The sequence below is a fragment of the Branchiostoma lanceolatum genome, chromosome 16, assembly GCF_035083965.1.
Source record: "Branchiostoma lanceolatum isolate klBraLanc5 chromosome 16, klBraLanc5.hap2, whole genome shotgun sequence".
Taxonomy (NCBI): Eukaryota; Metazoa; Chordata; class Leptocardii; order Amphioxiformes; family Branchiostomatidae; genus Branchiostoma; species Branchiostoma lanceolatum.
In genome coordinates this window covers 11,217,733-11,238,971 of record NC_089737.1, presented here as the reverse complement: position 1 = coordinate 11,238,971, position 21,239 = coordinate 11,217,733, and the positions used below count along the sequence as shown (strand labels likewise).

Genomic DNA, 21,239 nt, shown 5'->3' with positions numbered 1-21,239 from the left:
GTGAAGTGTGAAGTTCTGCGCATTGTGGGAAGACTATTCCTAATGTACAGGTAATGCTTATGATCTCAAATTAACACGTCTTGCAATTGGCATTACGCCCAACATCTTTTTGTCTTGCATGAGGACCTACCTGGGTCTCCACATACTCCAATAGCTGTTTCTAGTGAGTATTACGGCCGAGAGAGGACAAGACAAAACCACGTTGGTGTAGATATAGGACTATCAGTCAAAAATCTGCTCACTCCAAACTTTCACACCACAACGTTAACCTTCCTGGTTGGTGAAGGGAAAGCATAAAAAATCTTGCTTGATATAATATAGCAAAAGGCTATTTGAAACTTGACAACACAAACCTGCCTCACAGCCTCATTCCCCCGTGTATTCTTGCCAATTAAATCAAACCTGACTACATGCATTACCCTATACCTATATGATCCAGTAGCCTACAGCAACTGTCACAGGTACTTCAGCGGAGGATGTCTTTGATAAATCTGTCCTGACGTGAACGGAAGCCCCAGAGGAAGTGGACCGCTTGACACCGGATCTGCAATTTCCAAAATACCCGCCGGGTGCAGGGGGCGTTCTTGCCCGAAGTCTCACCCTGTCAGGACGATTTATCGGACTCATCATTTGGACGCAAGTCAGGAACTTCCTTGTCTTGAAATTCCGATAAGATGAAGTCTTTAAAAGTCACTCTTTGTTTTGCATCGGGTAAAATAGATGCATTGTTTACGCTAGCTGACGTATCCGTGTTTAAACTAGGCGCAAAGCATGCTTTTTGGGGGGTTTTGAAAATACATGTACAAAGTACTCCAGAAATTATCATCATACTTAAGTACTTTGAAAAATTGGGCTGTTATCACAAAACGTAGATTAACTCAGGATACGCCGCAAGCATGTTTTGTGAAATGACCGGACGCACCTTGGTCAAGAGCATGCTCAATACTAGTGATATTCATTTTAAAGACACCTCTAAACCTACCCCTAAGTTGGATATACACACCGTGACAGCTACACGTGCACACGCACACACACACACACACACAAACACACACACACACACACAAACACACACACACAAACACACACACAAGAGAAATGATGCTTGCACCAAATTCCATGATATTAATGTATTTTGTAGAAAAAATGCTTTTTACAATTTGGTCGTCGAAGTATTACAAAATATATCAATGCAAATTTACACAAAGTGTTTCTGTAGTAATCTTAGAACGACGTGCTCTCTAGGCTGAAAGAAGGCTGGTCTTAACAAAGCTATTATGCACAGGTTGGACATATATATAACGTTACCACAAGATCCATAAAGCTATCCCACCTTTTTATTGGTTAGGTTTGGAAACGTACATTTATGCACTTAGGACAGTTCTTCGTGGGCTTTGGACGCAACACATATATGTACATGCATTGCCTTGCCTTGCATGGCAATATCAATTCAATATATACATATAAATCTTAAATATGGATTTGGCACGGTGTCCCTATCTCTGTTGGCTGTAGACTTGGTGCGAATCTTGGGCTGCGAATGCGGAGATGTTCTGTACGACGAGAGAGAGGCTGTCCAGACAGGACGCGGAGGTCCATGTAGAGGTGACGTCACAACCTGGTGGTCAGAACGATACGTCATGATTACATATTGTTCATACAGAATATCATTAATGTCATCACAACAAAAGTAGAAGTTTTTGGACATTATGTACATTGTATTTATATCCATACATTTGTATTTCTATAACTTCAGTTTTGTGTGGTTCTTTTCCAGGATTCAAAAAACATTCTAGAGTCCAAGGAGTTTATAGTCGATGCTAAAACTCATTGCTTAAAGCAAGAAATGCAAAAAAACTAACGGTCTCACCTTCAAAGGACGCCATGTTCTCTTCGCCGAGGAAGTTCCCGGATGTATCTGACCACACACTTCCGGGACTGCTCGCAGTCTGCAAGAAAAATGACAAAATTAAGTTTCATATATCATCTTCTTACAAAAAAAATTATCCCAGAGAAATTAGATTGATGTTAAATCCTACGGGCGGTATAACAATACTCAAAGATAGCATGCCATGTTTTTGAAAACGCTATCCCTACAATACCGGCGGTACCATCTTGGCACGTTGACAAGAGTCACACACACACACGTGTATCTGAATATGTCTATCCGGAAAGATCAGGTTCATAAAGAGTTCTAAGTAGTTACGTATATTCCATCAAAGCCAGTGAAAAATGTAAGATTCGTAGTCAAACATACAGTACATGGCATTGTTTCCTAAGTCTAAAAAGAATGTTGAAACTAACAAATAAATGCAAGTGAAGCAGTGCTAGTGAGAAAAAAGTATCCCCCTTTGTCCCTACAAGCAATATAGATAGTGTGTGCTACGACACTTGATACTTGCGGGATATGGGTTTGAACATATATGAAGTACTACATTTTATAACAGGGGGTAGCGATAACGGTGACAAGTTTTGATCACATAAAAGCTAAACAATATCTACCCCCCTCCCAACTTTTCACAAAAAGGGTTGAAGGGTATTTGATAGTATTCCTCCTTTCTAAAACATACTCACATTAATGTGACAGACCCTTTCATTTTGCCGAGAAATAAGACATGTTTGCTCACCATTCCGTCGGAGCATGCCCCGGGGCTGGCTGCGGGCGAGTCCGCGCTCCGTCCCGCCGAGTTCTCCTGACCGTCCCGCAGAGTTTGGTGCAGCTGCTCGATGTAGGAGATGGCGTTCCGGAGGATGTCCACCTTGGGTGTCTTCTGGCTCGGCTTCATGTGCGTCTTTTTCTTCAGCACTTCGAACGCCTCGTTCACCTTGACGAGCCGTCTTCTCTCCCTCATGGTGGCGGCCTTCCTCCTGTCGTGTCGGGACGCCTTCCTGCTCCGACACGTCTTACAGGCCCACATCAGACACCGCCCGGGCCCGTGATCAGACGCCGGCGGTGCCGGTGCGTGCCCGGCGGCTTCACCGTAGCCTCCGTACGGTTCCATCGGGGCGGGGACCTGCAGGCTGCCGAACATGTCCAAGCCCTGGTGCGGTGGTTGTTGGTAGGACGTGTCGAACTGGAACCGACAGCTGCTCAGCTCTGTGTAGTTCATCTTGGAGAAAGTGTGGAAGACGAAGTGAAGGAAGGAAGAGTCGTGTTGTCAACAAGAGTCCACGTGTGAGTTTAAAGGAGGGCAGGTCTGCCTTTATATCCGCCCTCCTCACCAGGGGATTCTTGAAGCTCCTCCTTACAAGGTGTTGAATATTCATGAGGCGCTCCTGTCGGCCCGGTGGTATTCCCGCTGGAGAACCGATCGAAGGGCAAAGCTGTCTCGGTAGGACATCGTTCCCCCCGCCGAGGAAAATCGCACCGTAAGACCCAAAACCGACTTGGGTGGCAGACCGCGATCGCAGGACACGGAAATCAGACAAAAAAATTGATGCTGTCTTATGGTGACAACAACGACGATTTCTCCTATAAAAAACTATCTGAACATTTAGAGGATCTTGGAGAGCTAGAATGTGCTTTCAAGTTCACCTGTACATGCCAACATCACATATTTTGCTATCTACCTGTATCAGAAAAAGGGGGTTTACTTGAGAAACGGTGTTCTAAATGTATAACGTAATGCCCCTAATTCATTAACCATCAAAGAAACGCTTTTTTCTACAGCAAATCATTTGCCCATCATCAAATGACGAGTATTTCTGGAATATGGGATTTTCACTATGAAACGGTGTTTCAAAATGTATGACGTAATACCCTTAATTCAATAATCATAAAAGATGAACAAAGAAAGTGTCTATAAGATAATGACATGAACCGGCATCGTAAACTGTCACTACGGACGGGTCTATCCTGCTCTACAGGAGAATTACGGGTCTATCCTGCTCTACAGGAGAATTTAGAGAATTTCCAGCATGTTGAAATCACATTTTGCGTTCCCCTCCTCCCGTCCTGTCGTGAGTAGAGTGAGAACACGTCACGGTACCTGCACATGACGTCACGGTCCCTGCACATGAAAGGTACGGGACTTCTGTACTGGAGTGGACGTGTGGAGGGGAGGGGCTGTTCAAAAGGGCACGGAACCACCGCGCAACATCTTACTCCAATTTAGAAAAACTAGGTCAACTAAACTACCTGACAATCGCCTTTAAAGTACAGCTTAATACGTTTTGTTATGGAATTCAAGCAGCTAAAAATACATGTACGTTTATTTGTTTAATATTTAAAACGTTGTTTCCATAGAAGTAGCATTTTGGGGCCAAATATGGTCTACGGACGGTAAATGCAACAACGCCTCTTGCGGATACTTCTTATATTGCACCACAGGAAGTGTCTATACGCAGGCACAATGGATTGACTTTAGCGATGTTTGACATTTGGCAGTTTGAAAACTGGCATGACTGTGAGGTGACTAGAATATATTGTTGACGTTAGAGGTTGAATAAAGCCAGCGTGTACTTGACCCAACCACGACCCCATACCCCCTCACACCATCGGTAAACGGGTGAGTGATGAAAGCATCATCATGCTGAGAGAAGAATTTTCGCCTCTCGCTTCCCGGCTCGAGAGAATTTCCATTTTAAAAGGCTCGCCGGGCGCCGGCATGTCTGGGTCCGGATGTGTTCCACAGACGGCAGGGCCTGCACCTGGACACGACTGGTCTCTAGGAAAACTTACCCAGATGTACGCGTTTCTTCGCTTTTCTCAAATTTTTATTACATTGCAAAAAACAGCTTTTTTCTAGCAAAACTAAAGTAATGCAACAGGTTGATTGAATTTCGGCAGAAGCCATTGAGAACGTCAAATTTATGGATAGAGGGTCTACAATGTATGTGGTCCCAAAACAAATATTTAGACATAACAATCTATTCTCTCATTACCACTGTAAAAATATACACCATATATGTACACTGATATCATCTTCAAAACTTCTTAACCCCAAGAAGCATCTTAATTCTGTTAAGAAATGATAATCAGTGATTTCATACACATTCACTGCGAAAGAAGCACTTACAACAATGAAAACGAGGTATTTATCGTTATATATATCATATGTATATTTTTATTTCCTTCAATTAAAGGAGAAAAAGACAAACGCTCATATTTGAACTTGATAAAGAAGGGGAAGTCAGTATTTTTCTTGATTCAGTGTATCTATGATCAATGATCTATTCTCTTCTGTATAGCTGTATAGCTGTTCGTCCTTCTGCTGTTATTTTTTCATAGAGTTCGTGTCATTTGTGCATGCAAGGAGGTTTGATTTTGACCTCTTTAGGTTCATAGCTAATTACTAGCTAATAGATAGGCTAGTGCAGCGATAGCACAGTTCGGATATGAGGGATAATTGGTTAATGACGTTATCTGGGAAAATCTCTGGTTCCCATGGACGTGTGAATCGTTTTCTGACGAGGTCAATATTCATAAAACCACTGGGGGCACCAATACACAGAAAGGGCCTCACTGTAAAACTGCACAGTTTTAGCTTACCGCGAGACTGTGAAAGAAAAGTGGCAATTCTATAGGCTCTGCCATGAATGTATCACACCTTACTGCAAGTATAAAAGTTTATACAGTATATTTAATAAGAAATCCCTCGTGGAATGCTAGGTAATAAAATGCTACGTAATACTGGACATTGTAGGCAAATATTAGACGCTTCGATCGCCAGGCTCATGGGTTTGACCGGCTGACTCCTCTGGCAAATCTTAAAGTCTATTTGGCCAATTTTGGCATTTTTAGCAACTCAAGAAATCTGTTACCAGCCTGGATGCCAGTCGACTGTTTCCAGGGCCTACACTACAGAGACCAGCTCCTATTCTCCAAGCAGAGGTGAACAGCCTGTCAGAACCTACAATGTCAACATTCCTTCTTGTACAACTACAGTTTGTCGGAATTCGAAAGACAACACGAAAAAGGTGACCTGTACAACTGATCTATATATATATATATATTTATATATCAGTGTAGCAGTGGCTATGTATAAGGTCATCATCAGTCATTATGGTAGTACATGTATCCAAGTTACTCTTTGGGACATATTGTTGTCTCAATTCTCGGTGTCGTGGGATTCTTACGGTCGTAACTTTCTCATAACTTCATCAAGGATCCACACAAGGAAGTGGCCATACGTTGTGAGGCGGACATCGTGTTCTCATTACCAACGGTCTTCACTCCCCGGCACGGGAGTGTGAGAAACTTTCACGGTGAGTTGACTTGAAAGGCCGCCGGGCGTCTCCCCGCCCTGGAGCCACCGTGAGGCCGATCGTACTGACACAGAAGTTTGCCAAATAAGAAAACTTTAGTCCCAGAAGACGGGAGAGTTTTCCCATGGATTACAGCTTTCTCATGGTGCTCATGACTCGTAAATTTTCAGAAGCCTGACTGTACTGAAACAAACATGTCTCCGATTGTTCTGACACAGAGGTTCGCCAAATAAGAAAACTTAAGTTCCCAGAAGACGAGAAAGTTTTCACATGGATTACAGCTTTCTCATGGTCCCCCCGTAATTTTCAAAAGGACTGATCATGAGACAAATAAGTCTCTTTAGGCTAAGTAGATATACATTGCAGCAGCTGAGACAAAGAATGAAAAAGCAAAACTAAAAACAAATCATCATAATCAGAAAGACACTGCGTTCTCGCCTTGTCCTATGTACTTTTGCCTCTGCACATTGACTGGTGGCTTTTGAGGGGGCCGGGACCTATATCCCTATAGCCCATGATATAGCTCTCCTGTAACGTGTAATCAAAACTGCTTTTGCAATCTCTTAATTTCGTACGTACATGTACATACAACAAAAGAAACGGACATCAAAGATTTGAATATCTTTCAACATCGCCAAGAAATCATTCAACTTCTTAAAAGGAAAGACGTCATCATCAGTCGTTCTCCTTCAGATCTAATCCGCTACATCTTGACGAGCTTTCAAGATGTTTTTCCTTTTAAGCTCTCCTTAATCCAATCCATTAGGATCAAGTCCTTATTAGGGCATGCGCAGACTTCAGAGGGCCGAGTCGGCTTCTGAGGTCAGATTACGATCAGTCTTCATTACGATTTATCTTCAAGCAGATATTTGTTTGTTTAGCAGTCAAGCTTGACCTAAGCTCATTTACCGGTGTTTTGTACGTGTTTATGGAGGTCTGCGTTCTTGACAGGCAGGAGGGTATCTGTAAAAAAAACGTGGACATGAAGAAAAACGTACGAAGCACCGACAAGTACGCCTAAAACAAGCCCGACTGCTACATCTGCTTGGAGATTAGATTATGATACGGTTGACGGTGACGCCTCGTCTTGTTAGCGGTAAGTAGTGACATCCTGTGCTGATGACACAATAGGGCTGTCCCTTGGGTGGTAGAGCGGAACAAAAGATAGCAATGAAGAGCTACCAATCAGTATATGGTAGACTCTGCCAAAAGAAACGCGCCAAAGCTGTGAAAATGCACAGTTATAGTTAGAACGTAAAAAACTGCAAAAACAATCACGTCATAACGCATTGTATCTGTATCGATGCTACGATTTTAGAGGTTCATGCTATCCCGGGCTTCCGTCGACGTGCCCCTGCGTTTCTAAACTAATTCGCAAGAGGACGCTGTCGAGCTGGTCTTCTCCGGAATCTGTCACTTCTCGAGCCAACCGACACTATGCAGCTGATCTGAGATCATGTCAGCCCCCCTATCGTTACTTGTAATCATCCGCTATAATGCGACTGGGAAACAATAGTAGAACTTGGAGCATAGCATGACTTGAGCAATCGAAGACGCGGCAGGCAGTCGATTTTCCAGTCTTTTCCATAGTCTTTTCCAAACAAAATATTATATCGGCGGATGTATGTGGTCGCCAATCTCTAGTATTGACATGTAGCTTTTTGACAACAGACCTATATATACCTTCAACATATATTTTCACTAATAACATAGATGGGGCCTATCCATGGCTCACGGGAAGTAAAGAAACCCCCGTTGCCATGGCGACACCTACGCAGCTCACTGTTTATAATCTACAAGGTTGACAGCAGTAGACCTCTCCCATTGGAAACATCTGGCTCCGGACTCGAGTTCAAATATTTGAGGTTATCAACGACAAGGGAACTGCAAACTCCCGGCAGGGCGTCTCTGTTTCCACTGCAGTTTGGTGCAGACATTCGTGAGGCAGAGGGGCGAAGAATTCCTTGTAAAAATGTTCGGGAAATTCTATGTCGTCTGCTGTATGCTTTGTTTGGTCGAGAGCCGTAATATTCCTGAAAAGGTAAGCGTGTAGTAACATACTTACTGGGTTAGGCTTCTAATTCTAGTTGTTGTGAAAGGTCGTTTTGGCAGCTTCAGGTTAAAGTAATTAAGGTTGGAATACTGTAGCGAATTTCAGTTGGTGGTTTGTAAATAATTTAATTCTTTATATGTGTACATATAAGCGGTTTCCGTATATGTTGGACATTTTTGTTGGTGGTTTGTACTTTGTACCGTAATTCGTGTGCGTACTTGTGTGTATATGAGCGGTTTGCTGACTTGTCACAGTTCCGTATATTTCCTGTTTCCAATTGAAACAAAAAAATTCGAACATTCTTATCCCTTCCTTTTCGGGTCATGCCTTCATGCTACATATATCTGTTGATCGTATTTTATGCATTGTAGACCATTATAGACCTTGCAGTACAGACACTGACAGACACCACATGCCATCATTTAGAGGGTCAGCCAACAGAGTTATACAAATGTAGCCTGGGTGACTACCGGGGCTCCTACACTCGCTACCCTGAAAAAAAAAAAGTTTTTCAGGGTAGCGGGTGTAGGAGCCCTGGTACATGGTAGTAACTGGATGGCACCCAGGCTAACAGAGTGATTCAGCGCAGACAAGTTTGTCAGGAGTTTTCAGAAAGGAAACCACAGGCGGAATCACGGCCGCCATATTGATCGTACAATGTCAAAGTTCGATGAACTCAAACGTGAAGGATTGTTGATTATTAGATCGTTTAGGATATACTTGGCAACTTTCCATAAAAGTTGATTGCTAGTGTTACCACTATAGTGAAGGTCTGTTATATTATATCTTACGTCTAGAAACAGTAAAATGGTAAGGAGTAGACCAGAATGATCCAGAAAGGATCCCTGGGGTAGTCGCCAAATTCACAGGTAGATACATGAAATTGACATGAAATATATTGTAAAGAATATCTCAAGAAGAAACATTATGGATAAATCGTGTTGTGACCATCGCACCATTGTAGGAATTTTGAGACAAATCAGAAAGTAGAGTATGGCAACGATGGATCATAGAGCTACTCTCCAAGCAGAGGTTCGGCTCCGGCTGGTTTTCACGTGTTTTTAAGCCGTTTTTGTCGGGTTTTGTACTCGCTGTTTTGTTTGTTTTTTCCTTGTGTGGCCAAGGTTGGCTTGACGACATAAAGAAAACAGGAAAAAATAGAAACCCCGACAAATCGCCTAAAAACAAGTAAAAATTAGTCGGAGAGTACATAAAGCTACACTACATGTGTCATAGAGCGCTGATGGTATGATTTTCAGGCAAAAGACGACCTTGACCTTAGTCTCGGTCCGCAGCACCGCAGGGTGAGGAGCACGGACCGCAGGTGCCCCAGTATCCGGTCACGACTAGTGGCCTACGACAGCGTCACACGGAACCTACGAGCCGAGGCTAAGGCCGAGAAAGAGTACCTCCAGATCCTGGAGAAGGAAAGGGGCATTCTCAACAAGCAGTTCAGGGACTGCGCCAGGTACGGCTCGGGACATTATACATATGTAAATTAACCTATGTGCTGTAATACATTCTAGACTATGGTACGATTTACACACGCGTTTTTTGGTCGACTTTGAGTTTTCTAGTAGGAAAACTCCACTTGAGCAGCACAACACTCCTCACACACAACACAGCTCGGAGTGGCTTGAGTCAAGTGTTCATAAAGCGACGTTTATGAGGGATGGATCATTCTATTTCAACAATTTTTGGTAAATACAAATTTTCACAGTATTGGATCGACAGTTACATTCATCTTACAGGGTCTTCTACAAACTAGAAATTAACCTTCATACGAAACTTCATATGGCTTTTTCTTGACTGTAAAAGTTAACATGTGGTTTGAATCTCTCCGTTTCAACTAGATATTTTGACTACATCGTTCCTGACTACAGCTGCGGGTCGCTGCGACAGCTGATCCTGAAGTACGACACCCGGATAGGTTTCTCGGAGCGCCGCCTGTTCCAGCACCACCAGGACTTGGACTGGCTGGACGGGCAGAGGGACATGACCAGGAAGCAGTACGAGGCGTGCACATACCGCAGGTCACGTCATTTCCTTTTCTCCCATGAGCCCCAATGGTCACGTCATTTCCCATCTTTCCTTTCTCCCATGAGCCCCAATGGCCACGTGATCTCCCATGACCAAACTTCATATGTATGTGATTACCCGTCATCTATTTCTCTCATGAGCCCCAATGGTCACGTGATTACCCATCATCCCTTTCTCCCACGAGCCGCCGCGACTCTTACTTTTTGCGTTGTTGACGATAATCATATTTTAACCCCTTGCTACACAAGTCATTTGCAATTGGACATGACACATAAAATAGACATGAACGCGTCACCACATTGTGTGGAAACAGGTTAGCATGGTAGCCTGCACACTAAATTACAGTCTCTTGGCTCATCACAAGATCTCACAACAAATTTAGGTAGAATGCGGGACATCGCTTTGCTGATTATGACTGAAATGTGTAAATTCTTTTTCTAGAAGTCCTATAGTCTTAATTTTCTATTTGCTTTGGTGACCTAGCACGTGTAGATAGAAGTGTTGGTAGCACATGAAGCAGATTTGAGACGCTTTTTTGTCTTCACAGATGGGCAGACTCACGTGCACGCAGAGGGTGACGGTCTCCAACACAACATACGGGGCTTTCCATTGTAGGTGAAACCGTGTCCACATTAATTGTTCTCTCAACATGGTAGTGAGAGGTGAAGGCAGATCAGATCGTTCTATCAAAAATGGAGATAACATACTGTCGTATTAACGCTATAGTCGTTCGTCGTGGTTACCACAACAAATGTTTGATTACAAGTACGGCAAAAGTGATGACTGCATACAACGGACATCTTAACGGCTTCTGCAGACTCAGATGTTTTACAGTTATTGGATTTACAACAAACGAGCTGTAGACACCTGTTGTAATACCCACTTGATTTGTAAGACATTAAAACGTCTGCAGAAGAAGTGTTCGATTTATTTTCCTTTATTTCCTATTTTCCTTTTGTACTAGTAATAGGCGGCATTTTAATCTTGCAATTCTTTTATTTTTCTTTTCTTCGTGGAAAGTCCTTTATCGATAGGAGAAAAAACACAATGATAACACGTCCGGACGTTGACCTTTGAACTATGACACTGTTTTTCCGATCTGGTAGCCTGTGTTACACAATCTCTCGCTGTCACGGCAAGATTGGGCCTTCTCTCTAAAAGCTTGTGCCTGTTCACCTCTGATTCCCTTTCCAAGAGTCACCGAAAGTTCAACTAAGGATTCTTAATACAATGAAAATCAGTCAAATAGGAGCTTAGTTGTCCCAGTCACTTACTCTCGAAACCGAACACCACAGCCCAGACACAATGGTAACAAACAGTTGTCTCGTCTGGCAATACTGTACAAGAGGAAATGTTTTCGGGGATTCGATTTCGCGGTAGGGACAAAATGGAGTGCTGGCGCTGTTTTCCCCTTTATGTTCGCGGTTAAAACTGTCATGCAGGGTTTTATTGTTTGAAGGGGAATTTTCGCGCTGGTTTTAAGTTTGCAGTGAGGAGGACAAAGCGAAAACCGTGAACATAAAACCATCGCGAACATTTCTCCCTTTACAGTGATTGGTCCATGTAGCACATATGCATAAATCGACAGGCTTAGGATGTTCCCATGGCATCCAACGACAGGTAGGCAATGGAGCGCATAAGGGCCGTGATCTAGAAGCGTGATCTAGTCGGGTTAATAAGTTACAAATATCAGGCGGTTGCGTTGGGATCGTCATATATATATATATAGTATCTTTGGTTGGATGAAAGCTGTTCTGTTTATTATCACTTTTATAATCACATTCGAAAAATGACGTCGACATGTTCACGGCTGTCTGTGGAAGCTTTCGCCAGCGAGTGGCCCCCGCTGTCAGCGAGCTTTCACCTGTGTCCCCCGCCCCCGAGTAAAGTCGGACAAATCCGTTTCACTAGAAGAATTCCAATCTCTAGTGTAGAATCCGGAACTCTACTAGTAGAGATTGGAATTTCTCATATACATGTATAACATCGCACGACAGAAGGAGAACATCAGTGTAAACAGAGACTAGCATCTGAAAAACAGTGTGCTTTTCCTAATTTGAAAAAAAAAGCTTATGATATTGTGCAGACATTTCTTGATAATGTCAACATTAGATCACTCAAATTCCGATGGTAAATCTATTGGATTATATAGTTAATCCGTACAAGTACAGTCAAGTGAAATTCATAGTTAACATATTTCTTTGATACATATATTATAAGAGGTGACCGATATATCGCTGCATTGTTTAGCACTTGGTTTTAAAAAATATCTTTGATTATTTGCTTTATTTTGTTTTCCTTTTTATTTTCTGGTTTCTTTTTGTACTGATGATAGGTGGCATTTTTCCCATTTATGCTACATATATTTTCTTCCTTCATCGATAAAAATTGCAAACAGCATAAGATAAACGTCACCATAATCCGTCCGGACGCTGATCTTTGAACTATAACATATTTCCGTGCAGTGAATGTGTGGCCTGTGCGTTAGGCTCGTCAGATAAATATGCATCTGCGATAGATGAAATTAAAGCTGTTCTGTGCTTGTTGAATCATATCTAAGAACTGATATATCTAGGGTTAACATATCATCTGTCGAGGCGTTCGTCAGCGAGTTGCCCGTCAATCTGAATCCACGGTGCGACCCTTCCCGGTCCCCCCCCCCCCCCGAGTAAAGTCGGACAATCCGAATCCTCCTCAGGTGATTATCATATGACAGTAGAATAAGCAAAGGTTTACAGTATTCATTGCCAATAACAACGCTGTAAGGATGGAGTCATTTGTGGTTGTTATAAGCGGTTTACTCGCTAACCTGACCCTACAGTCCGCCCTGGTTCTCGTCCTGGCCTTCCTGACGACCTACTGGCTCCTGGGCGCAGGTAGTCGGCAGAAGAACCTTCCGCCCGGCCCCAGGGGCCTGCCCCTACTCGGCAACCTGCTCAGCTTCCGCCCGAGCCACCTGTTATCCAACCTGGCCGCCTGGCGGCAGCAGTACGGGGATGTTTTCTGTGTGAGGATCGCCAACAAGCTGGTTGTCGTGCTGAATGGGTAGGTTTGACATGTACTTGTGCATGCATACAACGACAGTAAATGATGTTGGGGTGGGGCCAGGTTGGAAACAACAAGACCCATCTTATTACAGTACAGGGCAAAGGTCACTAAAACAGGCATACGCTCAGAGTCCAGTTTGAACCAATTTGTCAGAAATTGATGAGACAGTACAGGGCGTAGACCTTCAGATTTGGTATCAAAAAAAGGAGAAAAAAATTGTGTCTTACAGGTTAGCGATAGTAAAACCTATCTAAAGCTCGTCCGAATATCGAGGGGCGCCGCCATCTTTGGACTATGACACCGTTATTTAGGTCACCATCTTATTTGCGGTTTAGCCATCTTATTTGCCCGCCTTAACCCGGGACCTCAACTCCGCCCCTACTTTGCCACTGGCTATTTGGAGGTATCATATGTAGATATAGATATAGGCCAGGCAGTTCTAAGGTTACAGTACCGTCATGGATTGCTAGCGCTAGGCGCTTCAATACCGCCGAATTGAACACTATTGAAGGCACAATCTTGGAATTCTGCTAGAGTGCTAAGAAAAGGGTCACAAAAAGAGAGAAATCATTCAAAAATATAAAGACGTAATCTTCCTGACAGAAGGAGTACTCAATAACAACATACATTGTTCACTCCTGCCAATTATGTCAACTTCTTGCAATTTTCACCGACCGATTACACTGGATTAGATTACACTGGATTGTATTAGAGCAGACCAGCCTGGCGAGCCCTATGCACGTCTGTAGCCGCCATCATCAACATCAACATCAACAAAAATACCCCCAGATAACCCCGCTAGGGGCAAAGTAGGGGGGGAGGAGGTCCCAGGCTAAGGCGGGCAGGCCTCCAGCCTGGCGCGGAAAGACTCAACGGTGGGAGCCGTAACAACCGCGCCAGGCAGGGCGTTCCACTCGGGTATGGTGCGGGGAAAGTATGAATATTTGTAGGAGTCAGTTCGGGCGTAAAGAGGTTGAAATTTGAGCGTGTGGCTTCCCCGGGTGCGCCCCTGAGCTGGTTTCAGTAGACTATCTGTATTAATATTGATGAGGTTATTAACTAGCTTATAGAAAAAGGTGAGGCGGGCGTTCCTCCTCCTTTCAGAGAGAAGGGTCCACTGCAGGTCATTGAGCATTTGTGTCACGCTGCTAGTCTGCCGGTAGTCATTCAGAGTCACTCGGGCGGCCCTGCGCTGGACGGCCTCCACCGCCTGTATCCCTTTGGTGGTGTACGGGTCCCAGACGGTGGCACTATATTCCAAGTGGGGCCGCACCAGCGCGTTGTAACAAGTGGCCTTGACCCTAGATGGACAATGGGTCAAATTGCGCCGAATGACCCCTAGTACCCTGCCGGCTTTGCTAGTGGCGTAGTTGATATGGGTGTCCCACCGCAGATCGTTGGACAGTTGTACTCCAAATGCAAGATAGGGGTGGGACTTGACACCGGTGAGGGCTTCTACACTTAGGGAGTACTGGGTTAGGATGGGGTGCTTTTTACGGGTGATATGGAGGATGTGGCATTTAGAGGGATTGAACGACATAAGCCAACGATTTTGCCAATCTGTTAGCGCATCAAGATCAGACTGTAGACCTTGTGCGTCAGAAGGCGTGCTGATAGTTCGATAAATCAAGCAATCGTCGGCAAATAATCGAACGTGTGAATCTACGGAGCTGGGGAGGTCGTTAATGTACAGTAGAAAGAGCAAAGGGCCTAACACTGTACCCTGAGGGACTCCAGAGGTGACCCTGACAGCTTTAGATGTTCCGCCGTCAAAGACAACCCTCTGGGTTCTCTCTGTTAGGAAGGCCCTAAACCAAGACTGAAGAAGGTCAGAAATGCCGTAGTGCTCGAGCTTGCTTAGCAGCCGCTCGTGGGGCACGGTGTCGAATGCCTTGCTAAAGTCAAGCACCGCGACATCGACCTGGTTGTTATGGTCAAGATTGTTGGCCAAGTCTTGGAGGGTGAGTACCAGCTGGCTCTCACAGGACAGACCCTTCCTGAAACCGTGCTGCGCCAGGGACAGAACGCCATGAGTGTCAAGATGTTTCATCATGTGGCTGTGCACGATGTGTGCCATGCATGCGCATCAGACACTGATGCCTGCGAATGATTGATTGATTACACTGGTACATAGACGCGAAACTGTCCGTATGTGTTGATGCAGTTAATTATTTCTAGTTTACAAATTACTTTGGAGCTGTGGGTAGAACGAGGTTTGGTACATTATATAAGCTAGTTTGGAGTTGCTACCCCGGCTTGCAGACAGTTCTTGTCTCCACATTGTCTAGATTAGCATAACAACGCCCCAACGGGTTTTGTTTACGTCTCGGGGCCTTCACCTTTGAAACTGCACATGCGTAGTAGCAACTCCGAACTAGCTTATTGTTAAAACCGATTACTCTTAACTCGATCGAACTTACACTATGAGAGCTTTAGTACTGTCCTGTGGCTACTTTTATCTACCTTTATTCCTGTCTTGATATAGGTGAATGAAAAAGAAGAAAAATAATGTTGATTTGACATAACTGCAGGCACAAGGCTATCCAGGACGCGCTCGTCAAGCAACCCGAAGTATTCTCTGACCGCCCTCCCATGTCCGAAGTACATTTCAAGGACGCAGGTATGTATACGAAAGGGAGGAGATATCGATGTTTACACGCAGAAAAAAAATGACGTATAGCAATGGCCGGGTTCAATACTTTTCTGTATGGTATTTGAATGTCTGTTTCGATTACATGACCGGGAAACCACCTCATGTCGTAACACACCAGGTTTGTACGGAAAATATCTGGACAGATTGATCTGATTCACTCACACAGGGAAGGTCCCCTACTCTTCTCAATAAGAGTGGGTTTTTTTTTTACGTGCTCGAAGTGTGGCTATCCTCAAACTCGGGACCTCCCATCCTTTATAACGTCCTATCCGAGGGACGTCCCTAACCGAAGCTAGATACTCATTTTCATCTGAGTGAAGTAAAGAAAATAAGTGAAAAGTGCATGTCCCAAGGACTCTACGTCAGGGTTTGACAGGGGATTTGAACCTATGCTCTGGGCCAAAACACCCTGCCATTACGCCACTGCAAAAAGCCATAAATTGTGTTTATTGTCGACATGTTTCCAACTAAGCGACTGTACGATATTTAGCGGGGGAAGAGCCAATCCTTAGAGGACAGAGCCCAGGGGAAACAATTGGCAAGGGGGGAGGGCCAAGGAAACTTGAAATCTCATTCGGAACCTCCAAACACATACATTGTGTATCTAAATATCTAAAATGGACTCCCAACCGAATTGCGGAGTGAACTTTTTTTCCATTTTTATCCTGCAGGAATCGTCATGGCCCGTTACGGGGAGGATTGGAAGGTGAAACGCCGAATTGGCCTGACCGCTCTCCGTCAGTTCGGCATGGGCAAACGGAGTCTGGAGGGCAAAATCACAGAGGAGGCTCGGTCCTTGTGTGACGTTCTTGCGGAAAAGAACGGCACTGCAACGGACATGTCGCTTCTTTTGTCAAATGGCGTTTCTAACGTTATTTGCGTCATGTCGTTTGGTGAGCGATTCGAATACAACGACATGGAGTTCCAGAGGCTCATGCGACTGATTTCGGTGATCGCAGGAAATGCCGGATCTTCCATTGCTAAATCTATCCCCTTCTTGCGCAAGTTGCCCTTTGTCAGAAAGGAACTGGAAAAAGTAGACAGAAATGACAAGGAGCTCGTTGACTTTATCAAAGCAAAGATCAATGAAAACAAAGAAACTTTTGACCCAGCCGACATCCGGGACATTATCGACGTGTACTTGATGGAGACCCAGCACCAGACCCCGGATGAAGCGGACCGCACCATTTCAGAAATAGGGATGATCAACACAGTGAGAGATTTGTTCATCGCTGGAGCAGAAACTACAGCCACGACCCTGAAATGGGGGTTGCTGTACCTAGCGCGCCACCTGGAGGTGCAGCGAAAAGTGCAGGATGAGATCGACCGAGAGTTCGGCGCCAGTCCTCCCACCTTCTCCCAGCGAGGGAAACTGCCCTACACCGAGGCCACCATAATGGAAATCCAGCGGATCCGACCTATCGTGCCGCTCTTTCCTCATACTACCTCCGCTGCAACAGTGTTGCGCGGGTTCGACATACCGGCCAACACTTTCGTCATCCCGAACCTGTGGTCCGCCATGACGGATCCGGAAGTGACCCCTGACCCCGAGACCTTCAACCCGGATAGGTTTCTCGATGAAGATGGAAGTCTTGTCCGTCCAGAATGGTTAATTCCATTCTCGCTAGGTAACATATTTTAACAAGTTGTTTTTTGATTTCCATGGTTATTACATCCAATCGTAGAAAAGTGTTAGTAATACTAAACGCTCGATGTTGAAGTTAATGCCCCTAACAGGCTAACCATGATATACATGTATAAGGGATTTACAACCTATTGATGAATATCGAATGAAGGTAACCCGTATAATTAATGAATGGCGCATGCAATTAATAGGAAATACAATTAACAAGTAATATATGGTTGTGGTCATGAATTTCTGATATGACTCGTGATTGTTTGATTGGGCTAAGTCATTACCTTCGCCGGGAATGTATGCATTCGCGGTAAGGTTATGTTATCGGTTACGCCAGCTGTAAAGTGGGTCCGTATGTATGTCGAGATCATAAGTCAAGAGAACTTTGACGGATCTTGCTGATTTTTGGTAGGTAAGTGGCAGTTGTGGGAACGAAGGTCAAGTTCGAAAATGGTTAACCTTGCGTTTTTCTAAAGTGCTCCAGTGGACTTTTTTTGTTAGTGTGTTTGTATGTAGACAACATAACTCGACGTATTGATGATGGATCTGCATGATTTTTGGTGGGTACGTAGAGATTGTGAAAACGAAGCTCAAGTTCAAAAATGGGTCACCTGGCATTTTCCTGCGGTACTGCAGTGGGCTGTTTATGTATGCGTGTTTGTTTGTTGACAGGATAACTCGAGAAGCTGTTGATGGTTGTGCATGATATTTAGTGAATAGGTAGATTTATTAAAGGGGAAGGTCAAGTTCGATGATGGGCCTCCTAGCGGGTACTTTGGGTACTGCAGTGTAGCTTCAAAGTTTGAGGTCGAATTTTCTGCAAGTGCTACGATCATGATTTTTGTGTGGTAGATAGTCCATGCCACATGAAGTAAGTTGTGCACGTTTGGGCCCTCTAGCGGCTTGTTTGAAGCTGCAGCGGGTGTTTTTAATTTATTTGTTTTGACCTTTGGACATGAATAACTAGACTTATGGTCAACGGATCGTCTTGATTTATGGTATGTAGATAGCTCGATTAATGATTTACATAATTGAATATTCATTATGCAAATCAGGAGCTAATTTGCATAATTAGCAAGAAAAGTTTATAAATCTGCTGCCTTTCAAAATAGGACTCTCAAACATGTGACATATATAGCTGAAAAAGAGATCGGTATCGATAGATACCAATAATGCTAATAGCTACCAATGTTGCATAATTAATGAGAAAATACTAATTGAAAATACCACAATAGTAAATGATTGGAATTTCATTCTTGTATCATTAGGAAGCTAAGTAAAGGTGAACAATATCAGACAAAAATCATGCATGACAAGGCCTCATTAACATAATTTATAAGGAAATGTCTACAATTCCCTTTCAATTTGCTATTTTTAAGTCTATTTATTCAGGTTAAATTGCACTGACAGGTGACCTAGTTTACCGGAGCAGGCTCCCTGTGAGACGTCCCTGGAGGACACAGGTGATACTTTACTTGCCTGGTGCAGGGCTCTGTTTTGGGGTCAGGGAGGTCTGATTGATATGTCGACTATGAAAATATGGGCATAATTGAAGCAAATACATTGCCAACAAATTGCCTTATTTTCTGTAGTAAAGATAAAAGTTATGATACCAATTAAGCAAAAATATTCTTACAGTGATTATTTTCATAACTCTTGGGAGAACTCGTGTAGGTATAGGTATGGGTTTGTTTTAAACTTTGAAAGAGAATACTAGTAACTCAAGAAGGTGATGACGGATCGTCATGATTTGTAGGGATGTACATAGTTTGAGTGATGATTTACATGATCGTATAAGAATCATGCAAATCAGGATCTGTGATGTGAAAAAGTATACAAACCCTTGCATTCCATTGTAGTCAAACACGTGACATGTAACCGAGAAAGAGAGGAATATTGATAGATATCAATTATGCAAACGAATACCTAATTTGCATAATTTATGACAAACTACTATAATTCCAGAGTGGTAAATGATGGGATTTCATTCTTGTGGCGTTTGGGAGATAATCAAATGTGGACGTTATCAGACATAAATCATGATGGCCTCATTTACATAATATATGAGGAAATGCTACAATGGCCCTCTTTTCTAAGATTTTACTTTAATGCTGTGTTTTGTGTAGAGAAAAGGATCACTTGAAATTCATGCAATCGAGGACCTTATTTACATACTGAGTGATAAGCATTCACTCGAAAAGGCTAACATCAGTCGGCGAAGGTATGAGGTCGTGGAACTCTAGTTCTATGATTGTTCCTGATGGAAAAAGATGGAGCCTGCATGACGTCAAAATCCAACATGGCAGCGACCATGGGCGCCAATGACGGCAATATAGTTTTGACATTCGTCAAGCCTGTAATATCATTTCATTTCTAATTTCGTCCTCATTTCCCTTTCTTAGGGCGGCGTCAGTGCCTTGGTGAGCAACTGGCCAAGATGGAACTTTTCATCTTCTTGGCAACCTTGCTGCAGCACTTCACATTCAAGCTGCCAGACGGCGCTCCTGCACCATCGATGGAAGGCTCCTTGGGTGTTGTCCTTGCACCCAAAGCCTACCAGACTTGCGCCGTCCCTAGGGATGATTAGCACGATGTTTTATTGATTTTTAAATTAATGTTAAATTAAACATGTATGAACAATTTGCTTTTAATTAGAAATGGTAAAGTCTGGCATCACAGTATAGTGTTGTCATCAGTACGCGAAAATTGGTTAATTTAAATCACACATGTGTAACAGCGCCCGACAGAAACCATTGTGGACAGAAACAGAAAAGATCAGAGTAGACCAAGGAGGTTAACCTCCTTGAGTAGACAGAGACTAGAATGGGCAAAATAGTGTGGTTTCCATGTTTTCTAATTTCATGTTAATGTGCAGACGTTTCTTGATAATCTTAACATCAAATCACACAGATGCCGATGGCGAATCTATTGAAGAACATGGTTGATCAGTGCAAGTACAGTCGAGTAAAAATCATATCAATCGTTTTTCTTGGAGATATATATTATAAGAGATGACATATGTATCGCTGCATTGTAACAAATATGCTTTTACAATGTGATTTGTCGTATTGAAACCCACACACGGCTTAAGTTACAGATTATGCTACACATATCATATGATGAGAATGATAATAATTGCAATAATAGAATGAAAAATGTTAATAAAGCAATCAACATCAAATAATGATATCAATAGACTAAATGAACATTATCATTGAATTGATAAATTAAATTTATTATAAGATTTATACATGAACACTACTAGTATTATCAAATCAATATCAACTAATAATATTAATAGACTAAATGAACATTGTAATAGAATGAAACTTGATAATTGAGGTTTAGACATACACTGTTGTTGATAAAAGGATTGAATAAACAATTACAGACTGAGAACGTCATTCTCGTGAGTTGGCACAGTGTCAAACTGGTTGTTTATAGTATCCAATCTGGCACCACTGCATTGTTGCAGGATTCCCAAGCATTTCTTTATCAGTATTGCTATGAAGAAGATGTCGGATGGTCCACTAAAACCTCGGCAGTTGAAAAACATCGGTTGTGTACAAAGAACTTTGTTAACCAGTGAGTCATGATGTTGC

At 43.2% G+C, this 21,239-nt stretch overlaps 3 protein-coding genes across 3 annotated transcripts; 2 read left to right on the top strand and 1 right to left on the bottom strand.

The window, feature by feature from the left end:
• Positions 1-1,115: 1,115 nt before the first annotated feature.
• Positions 1,116-3,213, bottom strand: LOC136421935 (myogenic factor 5-like). Its single transcript, XM_066409523.1, has 3 exons — positions 2,628-3,213; positions 1,871-1,949; positions 1,116-1,618 (listed from the first exon to the last, which is right to left on the bottom strand). The coding sequence occupies exons 1-3, from the start codon at positions 3,108-3,110 to the stop codon at positions 1,497-1,499; spliced, it is 684 nt and encodes a 227-aa protein (XP_066265620.1). The 5' UTR covers positions 3,111-3,213; the 3' UTR covers positions 1,116-1,496.
• Positions 3,214-9,262: 6,049 nt separating this feature from the next.
• Positions 9,263-11,218, top strand: LOC136422225 (uncharacterized). The gene is made up of 4 exons (XM_066409871.1): positions 9,263-9,292; positions 9,520-9,728; positions 10,114-10,293; positions 10,848-11,218. The coding sequence occupies exons 1-4, from the start codon at positions 9,263-9,265 to the stop codon at positions 10,876-10,878; spliced, it is 450 nt and encodes a 149-aa protein (XP_066265968.1). The 3' UTR covers positions 10,879-11,218.
• A 1,798-nt stretch (positions 11,219-13,016) lies between these two features.
• LOC136421355 (cytochrome P450 2U1-like) lies at positions 13,017-21,050 on the top strand. The gene is made up of 4 exons (XM_066408587.1): positions 13,017-13,345; positions 15,880-15,968; positions 16,673-17,629; positions 20,040-21,050. The coding sequence occupies exons 1-4, from the start codon at positions 13,068-13,070 to the stop codon at positions 20,222-20,224; spliced, it is 1,509 nt and encodes a 502-aa protein (XP_066264684.1). The 5' UTR covers positions 13,017-13,067; the 3' UTR covers positions 20,225-21,050.
• Positions 21,051-21,239: the final 189 nt, after the last annotated feature.